Source organism: Zosterops lateralis (genome assembly GCF_965231275.1).
Source record: "Zosterops lateralis genome assembly, chromosome: 6".
NCBI lineage: Eukaryota > Metazoa > Chordata > Aves > Passeriformes > Zosteropidae > Zosterops > Zosterops lateralis.
In genome coordinates, this window is record NC_139761.1 from 7,357,897 (window position 1) to 7,376,777 (window position 18,881).

General features: G+C 41.1%; 1 protein-coding gene across 1 annotated transcript in view; it reads left to right on the forward strand.

The window, feature by feature from the left end:
* BRF1 (BRF1 general transcription factor IIIB subunit) overlaps positions 1-18,881 on the forward strand; it is a gene marked incomplete at its 5' end in the record, with an annotated part of 173,478 nt that overhangs the window by 114,508 nt on the left and 40,089 nt on the right. The window contains 4 exons of the mRNA XM_083863607.1: positions 10,664-10,725; positions 12,837-12,918; positions 13,015-13,070; positions 14,890-15,146. Coding sequence (XP_083719733.1) covers positions 10,664-10,725; positions 12,837-12,918; positions 13,015-13,070; positions 14,890-15,146 — 457 coding nt within the window. The remainder of the gene's footprint in view (positions 1-10,663; positions 10,726-12,836; positions 12,919-13,014; positions 13,071-14,889; positions 15,147-18,881) is intronic.

The following is an 18,881-nucleotide window of genomic DNA, read 5'->3' on the forward strand; positions in this document are numbered from 1 at the left end:
ACTCTCTCCCAGTGGGCTGTGGACATGTAGTCATGTTGCTGAGAATGGGTGCCATGATAGAGTTTGTTGTGGGAAGCCTGGATTGAACTCCCCAGAAACTGTCGTTACTCAGTTAATTAAGGAACAGCTCTGATACTGTGCCATATGCTGTACAATAAAGTGGCTGCATGGCAGAAAGAGCCTTGAATCCCTCCACTGCATGTGAGGCTGAGACATGATTTGTGTCTACCTCTGCAACACTGTGTTAAGTAGAGGCCTAATAAACTGAAATAAGGAATTAATTGCATGTGGATGTGGGACCTTATCTTTCCAGTGAGCTCTTTGAAATGCTTACCGAGTTTTTGAGACTTAGTAAAATCTTCCCAAAGTCATTTGCTTTGCTTTTCATCTAATCAACATTTAAGCAGCATCCTTTATGTGCCTGTAATGGGGAGAGGATGGCCAGATTGAGGAGAAACTGTAAAATCAGCAATGCAGAACTTAGCTAAAATGACATATGAAGCATAGTCCTGTTAGTATATAAACTTTATATACAAGTCAGATGTTGAGATTAATCACAAGGACAGGTTGCACAGGCAGATGGCTGGCCTTTCTGATAGCCATTAGCTTGAAAGGCTGGCTTTGAAACCGGCTCCGTGCTTCCTAGGTGAATCATGCTGCCGGGCTTTGTTGGGAAAGGTTATTTCTCCAGCTCCACCAAAACCTCCTGTGCATGGAAGTGCCTTTTTCAACTGTGCTTGGAGGATAAGACAAATTATTATTCTCCAGGAACTTCTCCACAGCTTTCTTCTTGTGGAGAATCGTGGTGTCAGAGGGCATTCCAGCGCTGTAATGGATGGATCTCAAGCATATGGAGTACACATGCTGATTGTGCTGTGCTTAGGGATGAGTCTGTCCAAATGCCAAGGCCTCAGAGCTGCTGCAGGCAAAATGTTAAAATCTTCCTCTGTCTACTGTGCCTCTGGGAAAAGGTTCATTGCAGTCACTGAAACATAGGGGAGAGGAGGAGGAGGAGGTGGTGAGGGACAGAGTCACATCCATCCTCCTGAGGAGTGGCCAGGTGACCAAGGGAGCTTGCTGTGCTCCAGTGGCACCTGGAGCCACACAGACAATGCCTAAACTTTGGATTGCAGACATCCTTATATGCTTCATATATATATAGTTGCCTGAATGGACACAAAGCTGCCTTGGTCCCTGGGGCAGGGCTCCTACAAGAGCTCCGTTTGGTCCAGAGCAAGATAGAGAAGTACTTTATCACCTGCATGGTTCTCAGCCATTAGGCATGGTCAGAGACAAAAAGGTAGCGCTTAATTTAACACAAAACAGTATAACTGCTGTAATTTCTATTTTACAGTATGGTCTGTGCTGGCTGCAGGTCTCTGCTGCATAATGACTGATGGTCTCACTGCAGATCTTCATTTCTGTAGCTGCCACCTTCTAAAAATTCAAACCAAATATCTCCTACTTCTATGTTTGTAAACCCCAACTGGTGATCCTGATCACCGAACCAGTCAGGATCTTATGTGTCCTTTCTCTCTGCTCCATGTCTTTGATGGTCCTGGCAACATGAAACTCTGCTCTGAGTCCATCCCCCATCCACCTCAGAGGATTTCCTTTGGACCAGGTTCCCACCTTGCTTTGGATAGGGGAGCTTCTGCTCTTGCCTGTTATTCTATTTAATAATAATTTTTTGTCTTCTCTTTCCTCTCCCCATCTCTGTAATTCCCTGCTTGCTATTTCTCATTAGCAATGAAGGAAGGAAGAAGCTGGGTAACAAAATGAGAAATTTCTTACCTAATAATTTTCTTTCAGCTAACAGCTTCTCCCGGACAGTGCGGTAAATGGCCAGGACACAAATTGATTTTTTTTCCTCTAAATAAAGACTTGGGTATATAATTTCGTACTCCATATTTTGATGTTGTCTTAATGCTAATAATTTTCTACTGCAGCATTTCTGTAGTCTGGGTGGCTTCTGATGGGTTGTGCTGAGCTTGTCACCAGATCTACCATAGACAAGCTCTGAACCTCAAAGGAGGGGGTAGAAATCAGCCCACCTTTGCTGAGAGATGCTAAGGGTGATTAGACACAAGTTATAAGTGGAAAGTTCAACTCATTTTACTTTCTTACTCATCTGGGTAAGTTAATTTGGTAGTCTCTTTTTGACCTGGAGCAGCTCTTTGGTGCAGTTCTGTGTTGGAAGGGATGTTAAAGATCATCTAGTTCAACCTCCCTGCCGTGGGCTGGGATGCCACCCACTAGATCAGGTTATGTATGTTGTATACTTACATGGCTGTATAAATTTAATTTTTTTCCTGGTGGAACAAAAAGTGATTCACAATTAAAAAAGAAGACCAACTATAATAGTCCAAGTGAAATTCTAGGGTTTGCTTTTAAGTTCTTTGTAATGCAGAGGTCACCATTGTGTTTTATTTGGTGTGGGGGGGTTATAGGAGGAGATTTCCTTCTCAATAAAACATATGCTGGGGTGGCTGAGGGCTGGCCAGGCAAGGATCCTGGGCTCAGAAGGACGGACAGCAGAGCATTTAGTGCCCACAGCAAGACCTGGCGAGTTGCAGAAATGATGCTTCAGCACTTAAAACATTAAGCCAGCTGTTCGTTTTGTGGCTGGCTCGGGTGTAAAGTGCTCTTGCTATCTTACATAGTGGTCTGTCAGTGTGGGGAAAGCGAGCTGGAGTGGGATCTGAGCCCGGCTGCTTTTGCTGTCGGCTCTCCAGGGTGTTGGACTGCCCTCGCCCTCTGCCAGAGATAACGGCAGCGCTCTGCCCTTGTGGGGTTTGGAGAGGGGAACTGATTGCGATGCTGATCAGTTCTTCTCCTTGGTCTCTCCCTTTGTATAAACTGTTACTCTTGGATCCCCCTGCACAGATTTTAAAAAAATGCAGAAAATACAGGCCAGAAGGCACCAAAAAGAAGGAAGGCTGGGGGAAGGGAAATGGGAGAAAAGATGCCAAGAACAGCATAAAAGGCAAAGGAGGAAAATACAGCAGGGAATTGGTGATCAGCTGGAAAAGCACAATAAGCGGGGGAAAACTGTCTTTATAGTTTCCATTTTAAAAAGTTTTAAGTCCATAACTGTTCAGGCAGGTGGGGTGAATGCATGAGTGTAGACTGAGGTGTGAGTGTGTGGCACTTTCAGCACTGGCACTGCAGTCCGTCATGGCATTGCTGGGTGCAGAAATCACAGGCTGGAGAAGACTTGTGTCTGTGCATGGGAGCTCTTACAATTTCCAGGGTTTGGCACTGAAAAATAGTAGTTAGGTAGTATGTTTCTGGGTGAGTATTGGTCAGTTTGATTATTGGTTATTGGTTCCATCAGCAAAAGATAACTCTTTTGATACTGGTCAGAGCAGCTGTTCTCTGAGCACTCAGTCATGACAGTGGGGTTGCAAGCTCAGAAAAGAACGACAGGTTGCAACAAGTAGGTTGCATAAACCATGCTCTTTTTCATTGTTTTCCAAAGGTGTTGGGGGAGTATGAATGTAATTGCAGAAGAACATCTGCTGCTGGTTTTGAGGACAGTGTCAAGATGTTCTTCTGTTCAAAAGCCTAATTTTCAGCTGTATTTATTTTGGGAGGTTGAAAGGGTTTTTTTCTTAAGAGCTTTTTATGTTGCTATGTAGTTCATTGAACATGAGCTTACCTTTTCAAAGAAAATTCTTCATTATCAGAAGGGTTTTGTTTATTGCTGGACTGGTTTTATACTACCTGCTTTGAAAAAAATATATATTGCAGGGAGGACTTCTGGAAAGAATGGAGAGATTAACTATTTCTCTGAAGCATTAAGTTAACAAGTTTCCATGTCTGTTAGATGAGTGGTATAACCTCTAACTTGATATAAAATATGAGGTTGTGGTTTGGTTAGATCCTCCATGGACTATGAAGTGAAACAATAGCATTTGTTTCAGTGTGAATGTGCTCTCAGGAAAGCAGCAGCGTTGGTGGTTAGGTGCCTTTTTTTTCAACATTGAAATTTAATTTATAAAAAATATGTTACTATCTAATAAAAGTTCTGTGAGAGTGATTGACTGCAGGAAAAGCTTTTCTCATAATTTATTCCCGTATATCATTAAGCACAGAAATCTGAAATTCCATTCCTGTGACGGGGTAATGGTTCTGAGACTGCTGTAGGAAAGTGGCTGATGGGGGGAGGCAGTCGGGTGTCACTCAGCTGAGCAGGACAGACAGAGCATCTGGAACTTGAGTCTCAGTGTGGGGAGATGGATGCAGGCACTTAATAAAGATGAGTTTCTAGTTCTGCACTGCATTAAGGCCCAGCGTTGTAGGAAAATCTGCCTACAACAGGTGAGCCTGATGCAAGTGCCTGCAAACCAGCCAGGTCTGGCCCTGGCTGTTACTCTGCTTTGCTTTGTGAGAAAGTCTTATTTCTAGTAGACAGAAGTGAGGAAATAGATGATGAGCTTGTACATCCCGGCTTTTCTACAGGCTGACCTTGCACAGCAGCAGCAGTAGAGTATGTGGAATATTTAATTTTTTAAAATTAAATTGTGCCTTTTCCCTCATTGCCCTTTATTTGCACCATTTTGGTTTTTACCTCTACACTTCTTATGGTCCCAGTGTGAGGAGCTGGCCAGTGGGCACTTTGCAGAGCAGGGCTGTGTGCCCTGGCACTGCCGGGCAGCCCGGCGCCGGCCGGCGGCACTTCCCACCATCCCTCGTCAGCAGGAATGAATGTTTCTGGGAAGATGGGGCCTCACTCTGTGTGGTGTGATGTGTTTGCTTTCTCTGAGGAACTAGCAGGCTGGAAACTTGGCTTTGGCTGGAGAGGACCCCTTAACCTTGCCTTGGCAGAAGGAAATAATAAAGTGACAGACTTCATTTATCTTTATGCTGTGTGCATGGCCTCGTGTGCTCTGTACACCACTGGACCTAAATCCTGGTGTCATTTTGGCACTGTGAAAGGAGTAGGCTGTAATTTTCAAGGTGGGTCCAGGTACATTTTCTCTTAAATACGAGCATACACGTCATATGTTTTGTGACCTTATTTCATCAGCAAGTGCAATTAATTTTGCTCTGTCCTTAACGTTTTGTTTTTGTTGAATGCTTCTTCTTTGACAGCACGTGATTACACTGCCAAAGGTGAGTTGGGGGAACTGGAGCCTTTGGCAGCTGCAGGGTGCATGCTATGGGATGGGAGCACGGCAGGGCAGGCTGGGATTGCACAAGGAGATGCCTTACCTGGAGCAATGGGGTTGGCAACAGCTTAAACCAGCCAGGATTACCTCCCAGCCTGCTCTGGAGGGAGGCTCCTGCCCTGTATTAGTGGAATACTCATCCTGCCCTGTATTAGTGGAACTCACAGTGTTCCCTGCTCATACGGCGCCACAGACTCTGCTGACCCCTGATGTGTGGTGTGTTTGTTTGCACACCCATCGATCCTTGTACTTCATCCTGTGCTGCTGCTGCAGCATTTTCACATCCATTTCTCTTCCCTGCCTGTCCTTACAGCACGATCACTACAGCACTTTGCCTGCCCAGCACTGCTCCCCTCCAGTTACCCGCCTTTAATGACTGTTCCCTTCACTCCCCTCGGTAAATCAGTTATCTCCCCCCGCAGATGGGTTTGTGTCCCCTCTGATCAGCTAATCAATTATATCCTGGCGTGGTTGTGCAGTGCCTTTTTTAACACTAAGCCACTGCCTTCTCTTCGCACTCGTTTCAGTTCCCCAAAGTGGCACCAGCATCGCTCGTCAATTTGAGATGTTAAAGCGTTTCTGTCCATTGGGTCCCTCCGATGGTCTGTTGGAGCTTTCTGTGGCTCTCATTGGATTTAATCCCTCCCTGGAGAGCAGCAATCAATCCCAGTGTTTCTGCTGCCCGGGGCTCAGGTTGTTTGGTTTGTTGCTTAAGGATTTTTGTAGCTGAAAATGAATCTCCCAACTCTTCTCAGACTTTGTCGTGCTCTAGCCCCAAAGTATTTTTAAATACTGCAAGTGCTTAGTGTCTGGTATTGTGCCAAATAGGTGGAAAGGTTCTTTGTTTAAACTCTTTGCTATGAAACAGTGTGATGAAGGATATACTTGCTGTATAGGACCAGAGGACCAAGTGCCTTTCTATTATATCTACTCTAGAGGATTTCCTGGGAAATGTTCAGCCTCCATTTCTGTCTGTAAGGAAATCCTCTTATCTGGGCAGAGCAATAAATAGTGCTGCCTCCTGTAATAGAAACAGAAAAACATATTCTTCATGTGGCTGTTTTTAAAAATGTGGGGTTTAAAATATATTGGGTGGAATGAGTCTTCTGTAATAAATCCCCATAATAGTGCACTATGTATACATTTAACTAGTTGCACAAAGGTAGGGAGAGGGGCAGAGGATGTGTTAAAAGACAGTTTAGTGTGTATTTAGTAATGATAAGAACAGTAAATAATCCTACAGGTTTACAAACCTAATCCCCAGTGTCTGATTGTAGCCATCATGTCTACTGGAATTGGTTGGAAAGACGTTAAAAGGCTGTAAAGGGAGGGCTTTGGGGGGAGTTTATTTTTAAATTTTTGGGAAGCTGGCTGGATGATTGATGGTTTTAGGTAGCATGAATGCAGCTGATTTCAGTACGTTGATGGAAAGCTCTAGAAGTGCCCGTCCTCCTCCACTTGCTACAGAGATCTTGGGTGAGGATGGAATAGGCTGGTCCTTGCTATGAGCTCTTCCTGATGATCCTTTTGTTTAACAATTGGATTTGGAGGGAAGGGGAGGAATGTTGTTGTTTTTAATGCTCAACTTATTTTTTGCCTGTGCCCTGCAGTTAAGTGGTTGTTTTTCGTAACAGAAGAAATCCATGATGTCTCAGAGCTGTGCCACGTGATGCTACTGCTTTTAAATAAGCTCTTAAGAGGCTGGACCAGATGTTGGCCACATCTGTGTTTTTATTTCGTCGAACATTTCATTTCAACCCTTTTATTAAAAGAAAAAATGATAATTTAGAAATGGCTTTGAAAAGTTTAGCAGCTAGGAAATAGATTTGCTTTCCATGTTCTGCAGTGAGCTGTGTAGCATCAAGCAGACAGATCTTTGTGGCTGGTAGGGTCTACTCCCATTGGAAACGATTGCCATGGAAATTTTCATGCCAAAATGGATGTGTTTTATTTTGAATTGGCATTCTATAATGAAACATGTATTTTTTTTTTCTCAGTGAAAGCATTAAACTAGGGATTTGAAGGCACCTTCACTTCTGAAAAACCCATTTAATGAATGCCTATTGCCATGGCAGGAAAAAGGAAGATTTGCAGGCAGAGGGATATCCTGCAATTACTCCCTCCGCTGCTGTTATGGGGGTCTAAGAAATGCTTATTACGTGTAACTTGCTTCTGGATTCTGCTCTGCAATTTAACAGTTGGAGAATGAGTTTTCTGTCCCTGTTGCTAATTGATCCAATGAGAAAAACTGGCACCTAATTCAGTAACAAGTTATATTTAAAATGACATGTAAAATTGTTCATGGTGCCTGAAATTGCATCATTTTCAGTCTGGCATGTTAGGGCTGTATAAGAGAACAGGCACCTACTGTACTGTGACATATTAAATTTTAAACCTCTGATCCAAAAATATAGCTGGGTATAGGAGGAGCAAGGTGTATAATGATGAAAAGCAGTGGCAGCTTGATTTCAGTGGGATACTTTTATTGTTTTTAAGATGCTTTGGCAATTTTTACTACAGTAAATACTGGGATCAGTTTTATGTAAAGTTGAACAGTGAGTATGTCCATCACCACTTCCAACTTTTGGTTTTCTAACCTATGATTTTCAGAACTTACTAGTCATTTTCAAGGTTGGCTGTTATTCTCTCTCATATTTCCTAGCCCGTGTTGACAGTGGACAATTTAGTTTATCTGGTACAAGAGATAGTGAAGAAAAATAAATCCTTTATTCATGCAGGTAAACCAAATTGAAAATTTGGTCTTTTTTTTTTTCCAAAAAAACCCTTGAGGAAACAAGGGGTAGATAATGCAATGAAGATGGAGGCTGTCCCCCCTTCTGTCCTACAGCTTGGTGGTTGAAGTGCTATCTCTAGAGTACGGGAGACCCAGTTTAAATCCCATTGTTGTATGAACTCCTTCAAACCTAGGAGGCGGGTTATCCTGGTCTGGACTCCCCTTGCACTCTGCTGTTGAGCCGTTTTATGTGATGGAACATTTCTTGGACCCAGGTGCACCATCTTCTGGGGAGGTGCCTCAGACAGTGGACTACAGTATTTACTAATTTCCTTGGTGGAAATTCAGTCATTTTGCTCACTGGAAGTTTCTATCTCAGTTCCAGCAGGAGAGATGTACAGTACTGCTTGCACAATACCCTGCACTCCTTTGGGTGGTTCCTCTCAATGCTTTGAAAGATTATGCTTTGCTAAAAAAATTTCAGTCAGTTGCATTAGAAAGGCAGCAAACCACCAGGATGTATTTTATCACCTTGCTTTTCCTCCCCATCCTCAAGCCAGGGAGTGCTTGGCCATGTCCTGGGGGTGCATCCCTGCCTGGCTGGTAGCAGGGTGCCTGTGTGAGGAGCTGCTGGCACTGGTGCAGAAAGTTCTGCTTTTACTTCACTGTGCAGACATCAGACCAGAAGAAAAGCATATGTACTGATCAATTATGTAGTTATTATAAAGTCTTCTGCTCTTCTAAAGTATTTTGGGGAAAAAGGGTTATAAAGTAAATCTGGTGCCTGAGACTAGTGCGCAATTAATTTCTAAGTGTAATGACAGTGAGAAATGTTCTTTAAAGCGTTTTTGGTCAAATTAGCACCAGATTATTCAAACTGGTAAACTTGATATTACTTTTATGAGATAAGCTCAGGAGAAAAATCAAACCATAGTGCTACAGAGAGCTGGAGCACCTCTGCTATGAGGAAAGGCTGAGAAAACTGAAATTGTTGAGCCTAGAGAAGAAAAGGCTTTGGGGTGACCCATCTCCAGCCTTTCAGTACCTTAATGAGCTAAAAAAAAGAGCTGGAGAGGGACCTTTTACAAGGGCTTGGAGTGACTGGACAATGGGGAATGGCTTCAAACTTATGGAAGGTTTAGATTAGATATTAAAAAGAAATTGTTAACTGTGAGGATGGTGAGACACTGGAATATGTTGCCTGAAGAAACTGTGGATGCCCCATTCCTGGAAGTGTTCAAGGCCAGGGTTGATGGGGCTTTGAGCAGCCAGGTCTGGTGGAAGGTGTCCCTGCCTATGGCTGGGAGCTGGAATGGGATGATCTTTAAGGTCCCTTCCAATCCAGACCATTCTGTGATTCTGTGCTGTTCCTTGTGATGGGACATTTGGGGGGAGGGGGCTGAATCTCAATTTGCTTGTGGCATGGGGTGGAAACTAGGCAACTTTGTGTTGATTGTTTAAGGTGGATTTTGAAAAGACGTTTGTGAGTGCTCATGGCTGGTCCCAAGAAATGTCTGTTGAGTTGAGCAGCCACACCCTTTGCACCACCTCAGGAAGCTCAGACTTTATACCTAATCAGGTGTTGTGGCTGGATTCCCAGCCCTGTGATTTCATGTACTTCAGACAACTGGTTTAAACCCCTGACTTTTGCCAAGCAGAACATTGTTTTATCTTCTGGGAATGCTCGCAATTCCAAGCTTTGCTTGACTTCACCATTTGGTTGCCATGACCTGCCATTGGATCCTAGAGCTGCTGCTGGCATCACCCTCTGCTGGTTCAGCACTGTGCAGGAGCACCAGGCTGGGGAATCTATCCATTCAAAGGTTCTGGTTTGTGGGGAGGCACATCCCCAGTACTGTGAACATACCAAGTTGTTCTGCACCCCTTTGGTTTAAATTTGTTATTGCAGGTTGTTGAAACTTAATTTGTTTATATTTTTCTGCAAGTGAACTGGTGAGGTCATCTCTTGTTTGATCTTTATTAGATGTAATGGAGGTGACCAAGAAGATTGCTTCATTCCCCAGCATAGGGCTTTGTTAAATAATTTGTTTTCTTCTCTACCTGGACTACATTAATAGTGTATTACTATAGTTCTTCAGTGTGATGTGGAAAATCAGGTTTTGCAGCTGTATGCTGTTCCAGTCCCAAATTAAGCCTCAGTTCTGTGCTGTTACGCTTTTTAATGGCTGGAATATTTGAAAATTTGTTTTCAGAAGTCTTAATAGCTACCAAACTAGCAAAATTGCAGTGAAATTGTAATTTCAGAAAGTCAAGAAGAAAGCCATGGTGTAACTGTCAGCAGTGGTCTGTGCTGCTTCCCTGAAAATAGAAAATATTTTCTGAGTCATAATTTAGAGATAAATTACTGACCTATATGCTCTGACAGAGAAATTTTTGTTATGATGAAAGAAAAGTAGTCATCTTTTTGAAATGGTTTCCCCAGCTTCCTGCTGAACATTTCTGGCTGTAAATTAAAATGGGTGAAAAAAAAAGGTGACTGGAAGTCTCTAGCAGATTTTTAGTACTGATGAAGACTGTGCTAGTTCCTGAATTTTAAATTAATCCAATGTGGTGAATTTGTGTGCGTGAAGTTCTGTATTGAAAATACTCAGCAACGCATTAAACCTCCCGGATGAAAGCAGAAGGATGCAAATCTCTGAAGGACAGTCCTGAAGTGTTACATTACTGCAGAACTTAAGTTGCAATCGATTTTGGACAAACACATGGGCTGATTAAAATGTGTTCTTTTCTGCAGGTGAGAATACAGGAGATGGTGAATTAGATCTGAGCGGAATCGACGACAGTGAAATAGATCGGGTAAGGTGCCTCTTTGTCCCAGGATATCTGCTTGTCTGGATATCTGAGAAAAACAAAATGGTTCTTACCTGGTTTGTCCTCTCTCTGCAAATGCCTCTTCTCTCTGATCTATAGAGAAGTTTGAGCAATTTCAGTGATCTGAAATCTAATGTTCATGCAAACTTGTGAATTCGGTGTTCCTTGCCCAAGTTATATATATATATATTTATAAGGCTGCTGCTGCTGCTGCTGCTGCTTGCTTTTAACATGCTGGAATAATTAAGTTTTAGAAAGTCTTTTATTCCAAAGGAGAATTTTAAAAAGTTTGGTGGAGCTCTACATTCATAATTTAATTGAGATAGATTCAACATAGGAGGCTGCCATAGAAACCAAACTGTAAAACCAACATGTGCGGCTCCTATGTATTTCCAAAGATTTCTGTGATGTTTTCTGGATTTATTTTTATTTGTGTGGCAGCAAAAAATACCATTTAATATAGAGAGTGAGTGAGACAGACACATGGCTGTGGCAGAGGGCTTGTTGGAGGCCACACGGCTGGTTCAGCTCTCTGAGCTCTCTCCAGCCGCCACACTGGTTTACATTGTTGTTTGAACACATAATGCCAGTGGTAAAAAACTCATTTTGGGATACAGAATCACTGAAACTGATGAGGTTGCACAGGAATTACTGATCTCCAAAACAGAGCTGTGAGGTGGGATTTGCTGGGCTGGGCATTAGGGTCTCACGAGCTGAGCAGACACTGAATAGAGGGATCAGGAAGGCTGAGGTTTTTCACCATAGCCAGTCCATAATTTAAAGAATCACAGGGGAAGAACACATTTTTTGCTCTTCCTAGGCTCTGTGATGAAGTCATAACTCTGCTTTTATGACTTCATGTTCATTTCTGTGGCAATAGACTGTAATATTGTAAGCCCACGATTATGAACTCTCTGAAAGCCTAAGAGGGATGAATAACTGAGCTAGGAAAAAATGGATTTTACTGTTATGGCCCACTTTTAATAGAAACAGATGAAAGAATGAAAATATTGGTCTGATAAACCAGGACTTGCACAGCCATTTACTTGCCTGCTTAGCCCTGGGAGGAAGGACTCCTCCTACATTAGTTTCATTTGACTGGAATTATTTTTCTTACGAAATCCTAGATGTACATCTTTGGAGAAAATCTTGAATGCTCAGACCCAAAAGACAGAGGAACCTCAGATTGCTTTTTTTTCCTCCTAAACATAGTTTTACAAGTCTCAAGTGCACAGCTTAAAATTAAAGTGTCTTGTTCATGATGGATGACCTAATTTGTCTTTTCCATTCTGCTGTTCTTCACTCCCAAACAGCATCATCTGTAGAGAACTTTTATTTCATTGATAATTGTGTTAAATACTGGGTTTGTTTTACATTTAGGTCATCTACAATTAAGTAATTGCTACCTATCTGTCTATTTTTTTCTATGATTCATCTGAATAGTCCTAGAAGTATTTTACAGCTCCATTCCCACTAAAGATGTTACCAAAACTAGGTGGAGTTACCTGCAAAACATCTACATGTGGTTACTGATCCCAGATGTCTGAAATCTAGAGGGGTAAAGCTCCAGCAATCTGAGCTGGTTTCCTTCAGGCAGATGTGGCCATTGAACTAACAATCTCAGTAACTCTGTAAAGCTTTGCAGAAACCTACCCAGAAGACACATGTTTTTGTTTTGGTCGCACAGGGCAATGGTTCCCATCCTGTTTTGAATTACAGACCACCATCAACACACAGAATTACTTGCAGACAACCACGTTGTCATGATAACCTCTTGTATCATCTGTAAAAGATCATAAACCCAGGATCATTTTTGCTTAATTAACAGACCATATATAATGAGTCCTGGAGGGTTTTTGGTCACTTCATCATAGTTTTGAAACGAAGCACTGCTTTTTGAAAACAGGTTGTTGCTTGTGCCAGCTTCAGATGTTACAAGAAATGCTCTCTGATTGTCTTGTATCACTCATGTTTTCTTTTAATGTATTTTTTAAAATGGGATATGGATTGACCTTGCCAGTGGTTTTTCAGTTCGGTTTTGCTCCGTGGTTTTCAATTTGATTTCTGAAAGTAGATAAATTTGTTTTTTCTTTTAGTATATACTTAATGAAGCTGAAGCTCAGATAAAAGCAGAGCTGTGGATGAAAGAAAATGCAGATTATTTGAAGGAACAAAAAGGTAAGTATGTAGGACTGAAATTTGCCTTTTGACTGGTGTTGCTGAAATATGCAGTCTTGTAATCTTCATGCTGGTTACCCTTTTGTCATCTTTCAGAAAAGGAAGCAAGAATAGCAAAAGAGAAAGAACTTGGGATTTATAAGGAGCACAAGGTATTAAATTGTGTGTTAATTGTGTCTGTTTAAAAATGTCCTGGAAATTCACTGTATCTGCTGATCAGCTCCATGTAGATGTATGGGCATAATGGTATAGGTCACCACTAAAGGAGCAAAAGCTACAGTACATGTAGCTGTTACTGGATTGCAAGGCTGTATTTTTTTAGGTGGTGAGTAAAACACTTTCTTGCCCGAACTTTTATTTTAAATTGCTATTATGAGAAAGTTCTGTGCATGTCAAAGTCAGAGCTAGCTCTTTGCATTTATGATTGCTGTTCTAATTGCTTGCTTATTAAAATACAGGTTTTAAGATGTCTGATTTTTTTTTTTAACGTGTGCATGGGGAGTTTGTTTGTACATGCCATAACTTCAGTGGCTTTCTTTGCTCTTACAATAATGATTTCTTTATGAAGAACTGAACAGATCCTTGTTACAGTCACTTGAAGGGGTATTTTGTTCTACCTTTCATGCAGAATGCAGTGGTTATGTTAACAAATGGCATGTCCTGTCTCCATGTTTAGCAGTTTAAAGCAGCCTAATTGGCTGTATATTCACGATTTACAGCATTAGTATTTTGTGTAATTGAGCAAGTGACAAGTCAAATCTTCCACATGCGACTAAAACCCATGTTAGTTTTTAGTGTGTATATCCTCTATCTTTTTTTTTCTGACTAATGTGAAAGGCAGAATTTCCTGCTTCCTCTAGGTATTTCAACAATAAAAACAAAACCAGACAATGAAACAGTGTTTTATACTTCAGAGTTTCTCATTCATCCTGCGTTTATGCAGACGTGGCAGTCTACCAGCAATTTTCAAAATTGTATAACTCATTGGCACTGCCAAGTAGCCCAAACACCCACTTTTTTGTTCGGACAACACAGGAGTTTTTCTCTAACCTTGTATTGTTTCTGACAGCTCGAGTAGAACTTGATTAATATGCTGCTTTCCAATTTCAAGGTAGCACTTGACCCATGTAGGTAAACAGAGGGGCTATTATCCATTAAAAAATAAATCTCCTGCAGAGCTTGGTGTTAAAACCTTCCTTTGAATAGGAAAATGCCAAATGAGAAACAGAAGTTCTGGGTTGGGTTTTTTTCTTCATACCTACCCAGGCATGGGACATGGCTGGAAATGTTCTCCAGTGTCATTCCTGGTTGCCTGGCTCTGCACAGCATCAGCCAGGCTCGCATCCTATGCCTGGAAAAGGCAGCTGCAGGTGACAGTGCTCCCGTGTCTGCAGCCTCCTGCTCCCTGTCCCTGCTGCCAGCCCATGCTTAGGAAGCTGCTGGTGGTGTTCTTGGGCCCTTTTCAGCATGGGGGAGGAGTTGGGTAGAGTTTTTCCCACTCTGTGTTCAGATTTGATGTGAAACACCGTTGCAGTTCCAATACAGAGTTGTCAGTCAACTTTGGGGAGTTGTGACCCAGCTTTGCTCTCGCTTTAAAGGCAGTTTTAGCTGGGGAGAGTTTTATTTCCATACTGGGTGATGCAGTGAGGTTCCTATTCTTGTAACAGCACTTCACTCCCCCTTTTTTTTCATATGTGAAAAATGGCCCATCCTTCTCTCTTTATTAAGTGAAGAATTTCTAATTAACTCTCTGGGCGTTTGGCAAAAAAAGCAAACACTCATCTGTTGGAGGAAGGGGACCCTTCGATCCCAATGAGTGGCAGGAGATGGAGCACTGGCTTAGCCTGGGCACATCACCTGCATCCCCCACATCAGCAGCACCTGAGCCAGGACTGCTACAGTCCAGCTTGCCCCTCTGCTTCATGGAAACTTTGTTTGTATCTACATCACTAATTTTATATTTTAATTAAGCCAAAGAAATCTGCAAAGAAGCGGGAGCCAATTCAAGCCAGCACAGCAGGAGAGGCAATTGAAAAGATGTTAGAACAGAAGAAAATCTCGAGTAAAATTAATTATAATGTGCTAAGGGACCTGAACAGCAAAGGAAGTAACACACCAAAGAAAGAGGATGACAGCACTGATGACAGCACCAACACCAAGAAGCTGTCAAGAAGAAAATCTATTGCCAGTAGGAATATAGCCAACCCTGTAAACAGTGTGGGAAAAAGGTACTGCAATTGTTCATTTATATCTCTGTCTGTGAGACTGTCTATGTATCTTTCTGAGCCAGACAATGCAGGGACTGAAACATTTGTTTGAGGCTAAAATAATGTCGGGGCTCTGTTTTTATTTATTTTGCCTGCACTGTCATGGCGACACCTTATTTATAGTTCACATTTCAGAGGTCTGCTTTGGTGTGAGTTAATCATCCTGAAGCCACAAAACCCACAAAATCAATGGAAATTCATAAATGTGAATCTATCAGTCAGAGACACCTTTTCTTCCTAAAATCCTGACATTTTCTGTCCTTCCTTTAAGTTGTCTGTATGAGCTGATGCGACACTAAATGTTCGAAAGCTTTGCCTTCTTGCTTGATTTGAAAACTATAGTTCCCATCTGTTTTGACAGCTAGCTGCTTTGATTAGCTTTTATTTTAGTTTTATTCCAAACTTTTGTTGTTAATTGATGACACAAATACAAAGCTTTACAGTAAATATGCTTGTCGGTTTCCTGCTCTGCATTTGAAAATTTTTTACAGTGTGGTGAAAGCTCCTGTTTTAATGACAGAAATACTCAACTTGCTGGGCAGATTTGTAGTGTGCTGTAAAATGTATAAGGAGATTGATGTGTCCAATCTGCAATATTCAACTATTTTATCTGCCTTTGGTTTATGAAGTCACGTTCGATCATCATTTGAATCATTTTGATGTATAGTAATTTCTTACTTAGATGTTATTTATTTATTGCCTATGTATTTAGTGCCAGAATTATAGGCCAAATGCCACAAGGAAATCTTGGTATGTAATTTTGAAATATAAAATTATGTCTTTGAAGTGTCATTCAGTTTTAGGCATGTATAAGGGACCTGGGAGGGCAGGAGGGCAGCCACCTACAAGGAGTGAGAAAACATCTGTTTGTGAAAGAACAGGGTACATGGGATACACCTGAAAACATGATGCTGGGAAGGATAGGAAGTGCAAATCTCTCAGAGGCTGAGGAAAATAAGGATGGTAAAACCTGACCCCTTATTTGATTTGACAGTGAGGCCAGAGACACCGGCTTCAGTTTGGGCTGAGAAGCCAAATGCCAAAGTCACTGGCTCCACTGTCACCAGATACAGATTTTTACAGTGTATCAGACATCTTTTCTTCTTTATTCTGTATTTTTGGCTTCATCCTCGTTCGACTTCTCATTCTCAGTATCAAAAGCTTTGCTTTCCAGCTGTTGACTCACTGGGGAATTTAGGCTCCTCTATAAGTTGCATTTAGGTTTCCCAGTAGTAAAGGACAGGGAAGATGCATTGAGGATTAATTTAACAGCATATAGCTTATGCTTTATTTGCACTTAACAGGTACTAATGAGTCGTATTTCTGGTATTTCCAGTAAAGTGGGACCAATGCAGTTGTCTGAAATGCAATGCTGGGTGGGAAGGAGGGGCTGGGCAGGATCCTGGTTGCATTTCAGAGCTCAGCAGTGACTCTCAGGCTCCTTTGCCACATCCCAGCCTTGTCACTTCTGAGGTTTACAGAAATGTTGGGCCTTTAGAACTCCTGTCGAAGTCAGCATGTAAAACTCTGAACAGGTGTTAAACTCTTTGGAAAATCATGCCATAAATATTTAATTTAACAGTGGTGCAACTTGAAAAGGTTTCTAAATAAATACAAATCAGTATTTTCCAAAAGCAGCTAATAAAACGTATTTATTTTTCCTCTTGAGAGCCTAAAGTACATCCTTAAGATGCATAACAGAGTTTGATGACGATGATTAGCAGATCTTGGATACAATGAATTTTGCAGCAGAACACTTCAGAGGAGGTTGAGGGTACATGCAGATAAGTGAGCTAAGAAGATTTTGCACTCCTGAAGTAGGCAGTGCTATTGCTTAAATATTATCAAGGACTTGGCAAACATTAGTTGGGCTTTTTTTCTCTTATAATTAAAGATTTATGACATACTTTTGATTTTTTAAAATGCCATGCCTTTTAAATGGCATGCATAAATTTCTGTGTTCTGCATTGTTCTTGTATGCCTTGCATTCATTGCCTTTGTTCAGCATTGTTCCTCTGAGAGGTGAATGGCTAAATACTTTCCCAGGGATACAAAAATCATGATCATTTATATGCAATTAATAATAATAAAACTCCTGAACATTGCTCATTAGAAAATGAATGAAGCACGTAATGTGTCATTTTCCAGGAGGCATTTGCAGGAATGGGATCATATGGTTTGAGTTGGAAGAGACCTTAAAGATCATCTATTGTTTTTGTTTGTAGTGATTTACAGGCCTGCATATTTATCTTTATGTATTTTAAATATTTAGTAAGCTGCATATGACTGCAGTAACACCATGAATAACCAGGCTTTGATTCAGTCCTTTAGTTCATTGGAGTTGTAGTCAGATTTTAAAGAGCTATTTCTTTAATCCTGATCCCAATTAGAAGGTGCCAGTACAGGGAGTACCAAGTTACAGGATGGGAAACGAGTACTCATTCTTGGTGATTAAAGCAGTGCTCCTGTAATGGTATAAAAATGGAAATTTATCTCTATATATATATCTATCGATAAATATCTTTCTTGCTTTCCTTTTGCAAGTGGTTTTACTTACTATACCAGATTTGGAGAGATGATGTAGCCGAGTTTGTCACATGTCTTAGAAATCGTATTCATATACAGTCTGAAGCACTCTGGAAATAGGAAGTTGATCTTCATCTCCATCTTTCTAATTGCCTTTTCCTCTAAAATAGTCTGTGCTGTTACTTCCACACAGAGGACTTCAGATTATCCCTGAAAAAATGGTTACCCCAACCAGACAGGGCGCAATCGCTGGGTGGTTTTTCTTTTTTTAATATCACATGAAATAGCAGTTACAGTGTTAATCAGTTAAAATACAGAAGAGCTTTTGTTTCCTGATGTGATAATGATAGGCAAATTTTACAGTCTTGTAAAAAGTAGTTGATTTGGAAGAAATTTATAAAGAGCTGAAATGCTAGACAGGTCCCAGGAGTATGCTTAAACTGGATAGTCTTTCAGTTGGTGGCCCTTTTATTAGAGCTTTGTTGATACTATAATCACTTAATGGTTACGTGGATTTCAAAGACAATATAGATTTGTCTACATCTTATTTTATAAAAAATCCTAATTTGGAAATCTCAGAAATGTTTGATAATTTCTGCAATTTTGGGAGGAAGGTACTTTCAAAACATTCTTCCAAAGATCATGCAGGTTTCTCCTTGTTGGGTGGGTAGATATTATGTACATCAGTGTTTTCAGAAGCAAACTGATGTTTTGAACAGGTTTCTTTACTGTGAACTTTTTGAACTTTAGAAAAAACTGTGCTTTCCTCAGACACTTCTAGAATTATACTGGGGTTTTACTTATTTTATCTATCAAGATGGTAGATTAGTAATGACAATGTAAGTAATTCTGGGAAAGTTTATGTTGTGTAAATATATTTTGTTCCATTTCTTACTGCATTTTTGTTGCAGTGAGTATCACAACTGGTGCTTCACGTGCAAAAGCCTTTTCATTCCCAGTGTGTTGGAGATGTGTCACAGTGGATGTTACCATAATAGATATTGCAACTCTAATTTCAACTACCAGTTGCACAGTTTATCTTCACTAATGTCTTCTGCGCCTATGAAACATGAGAATAATATGTGGAACTCCAATAAAAGAACAATTGCTGCTTCAAGTTACTTAAAAGCTGAACTCCAGTTAGAGCTGTGTCATGTGCTGGAGCACTTC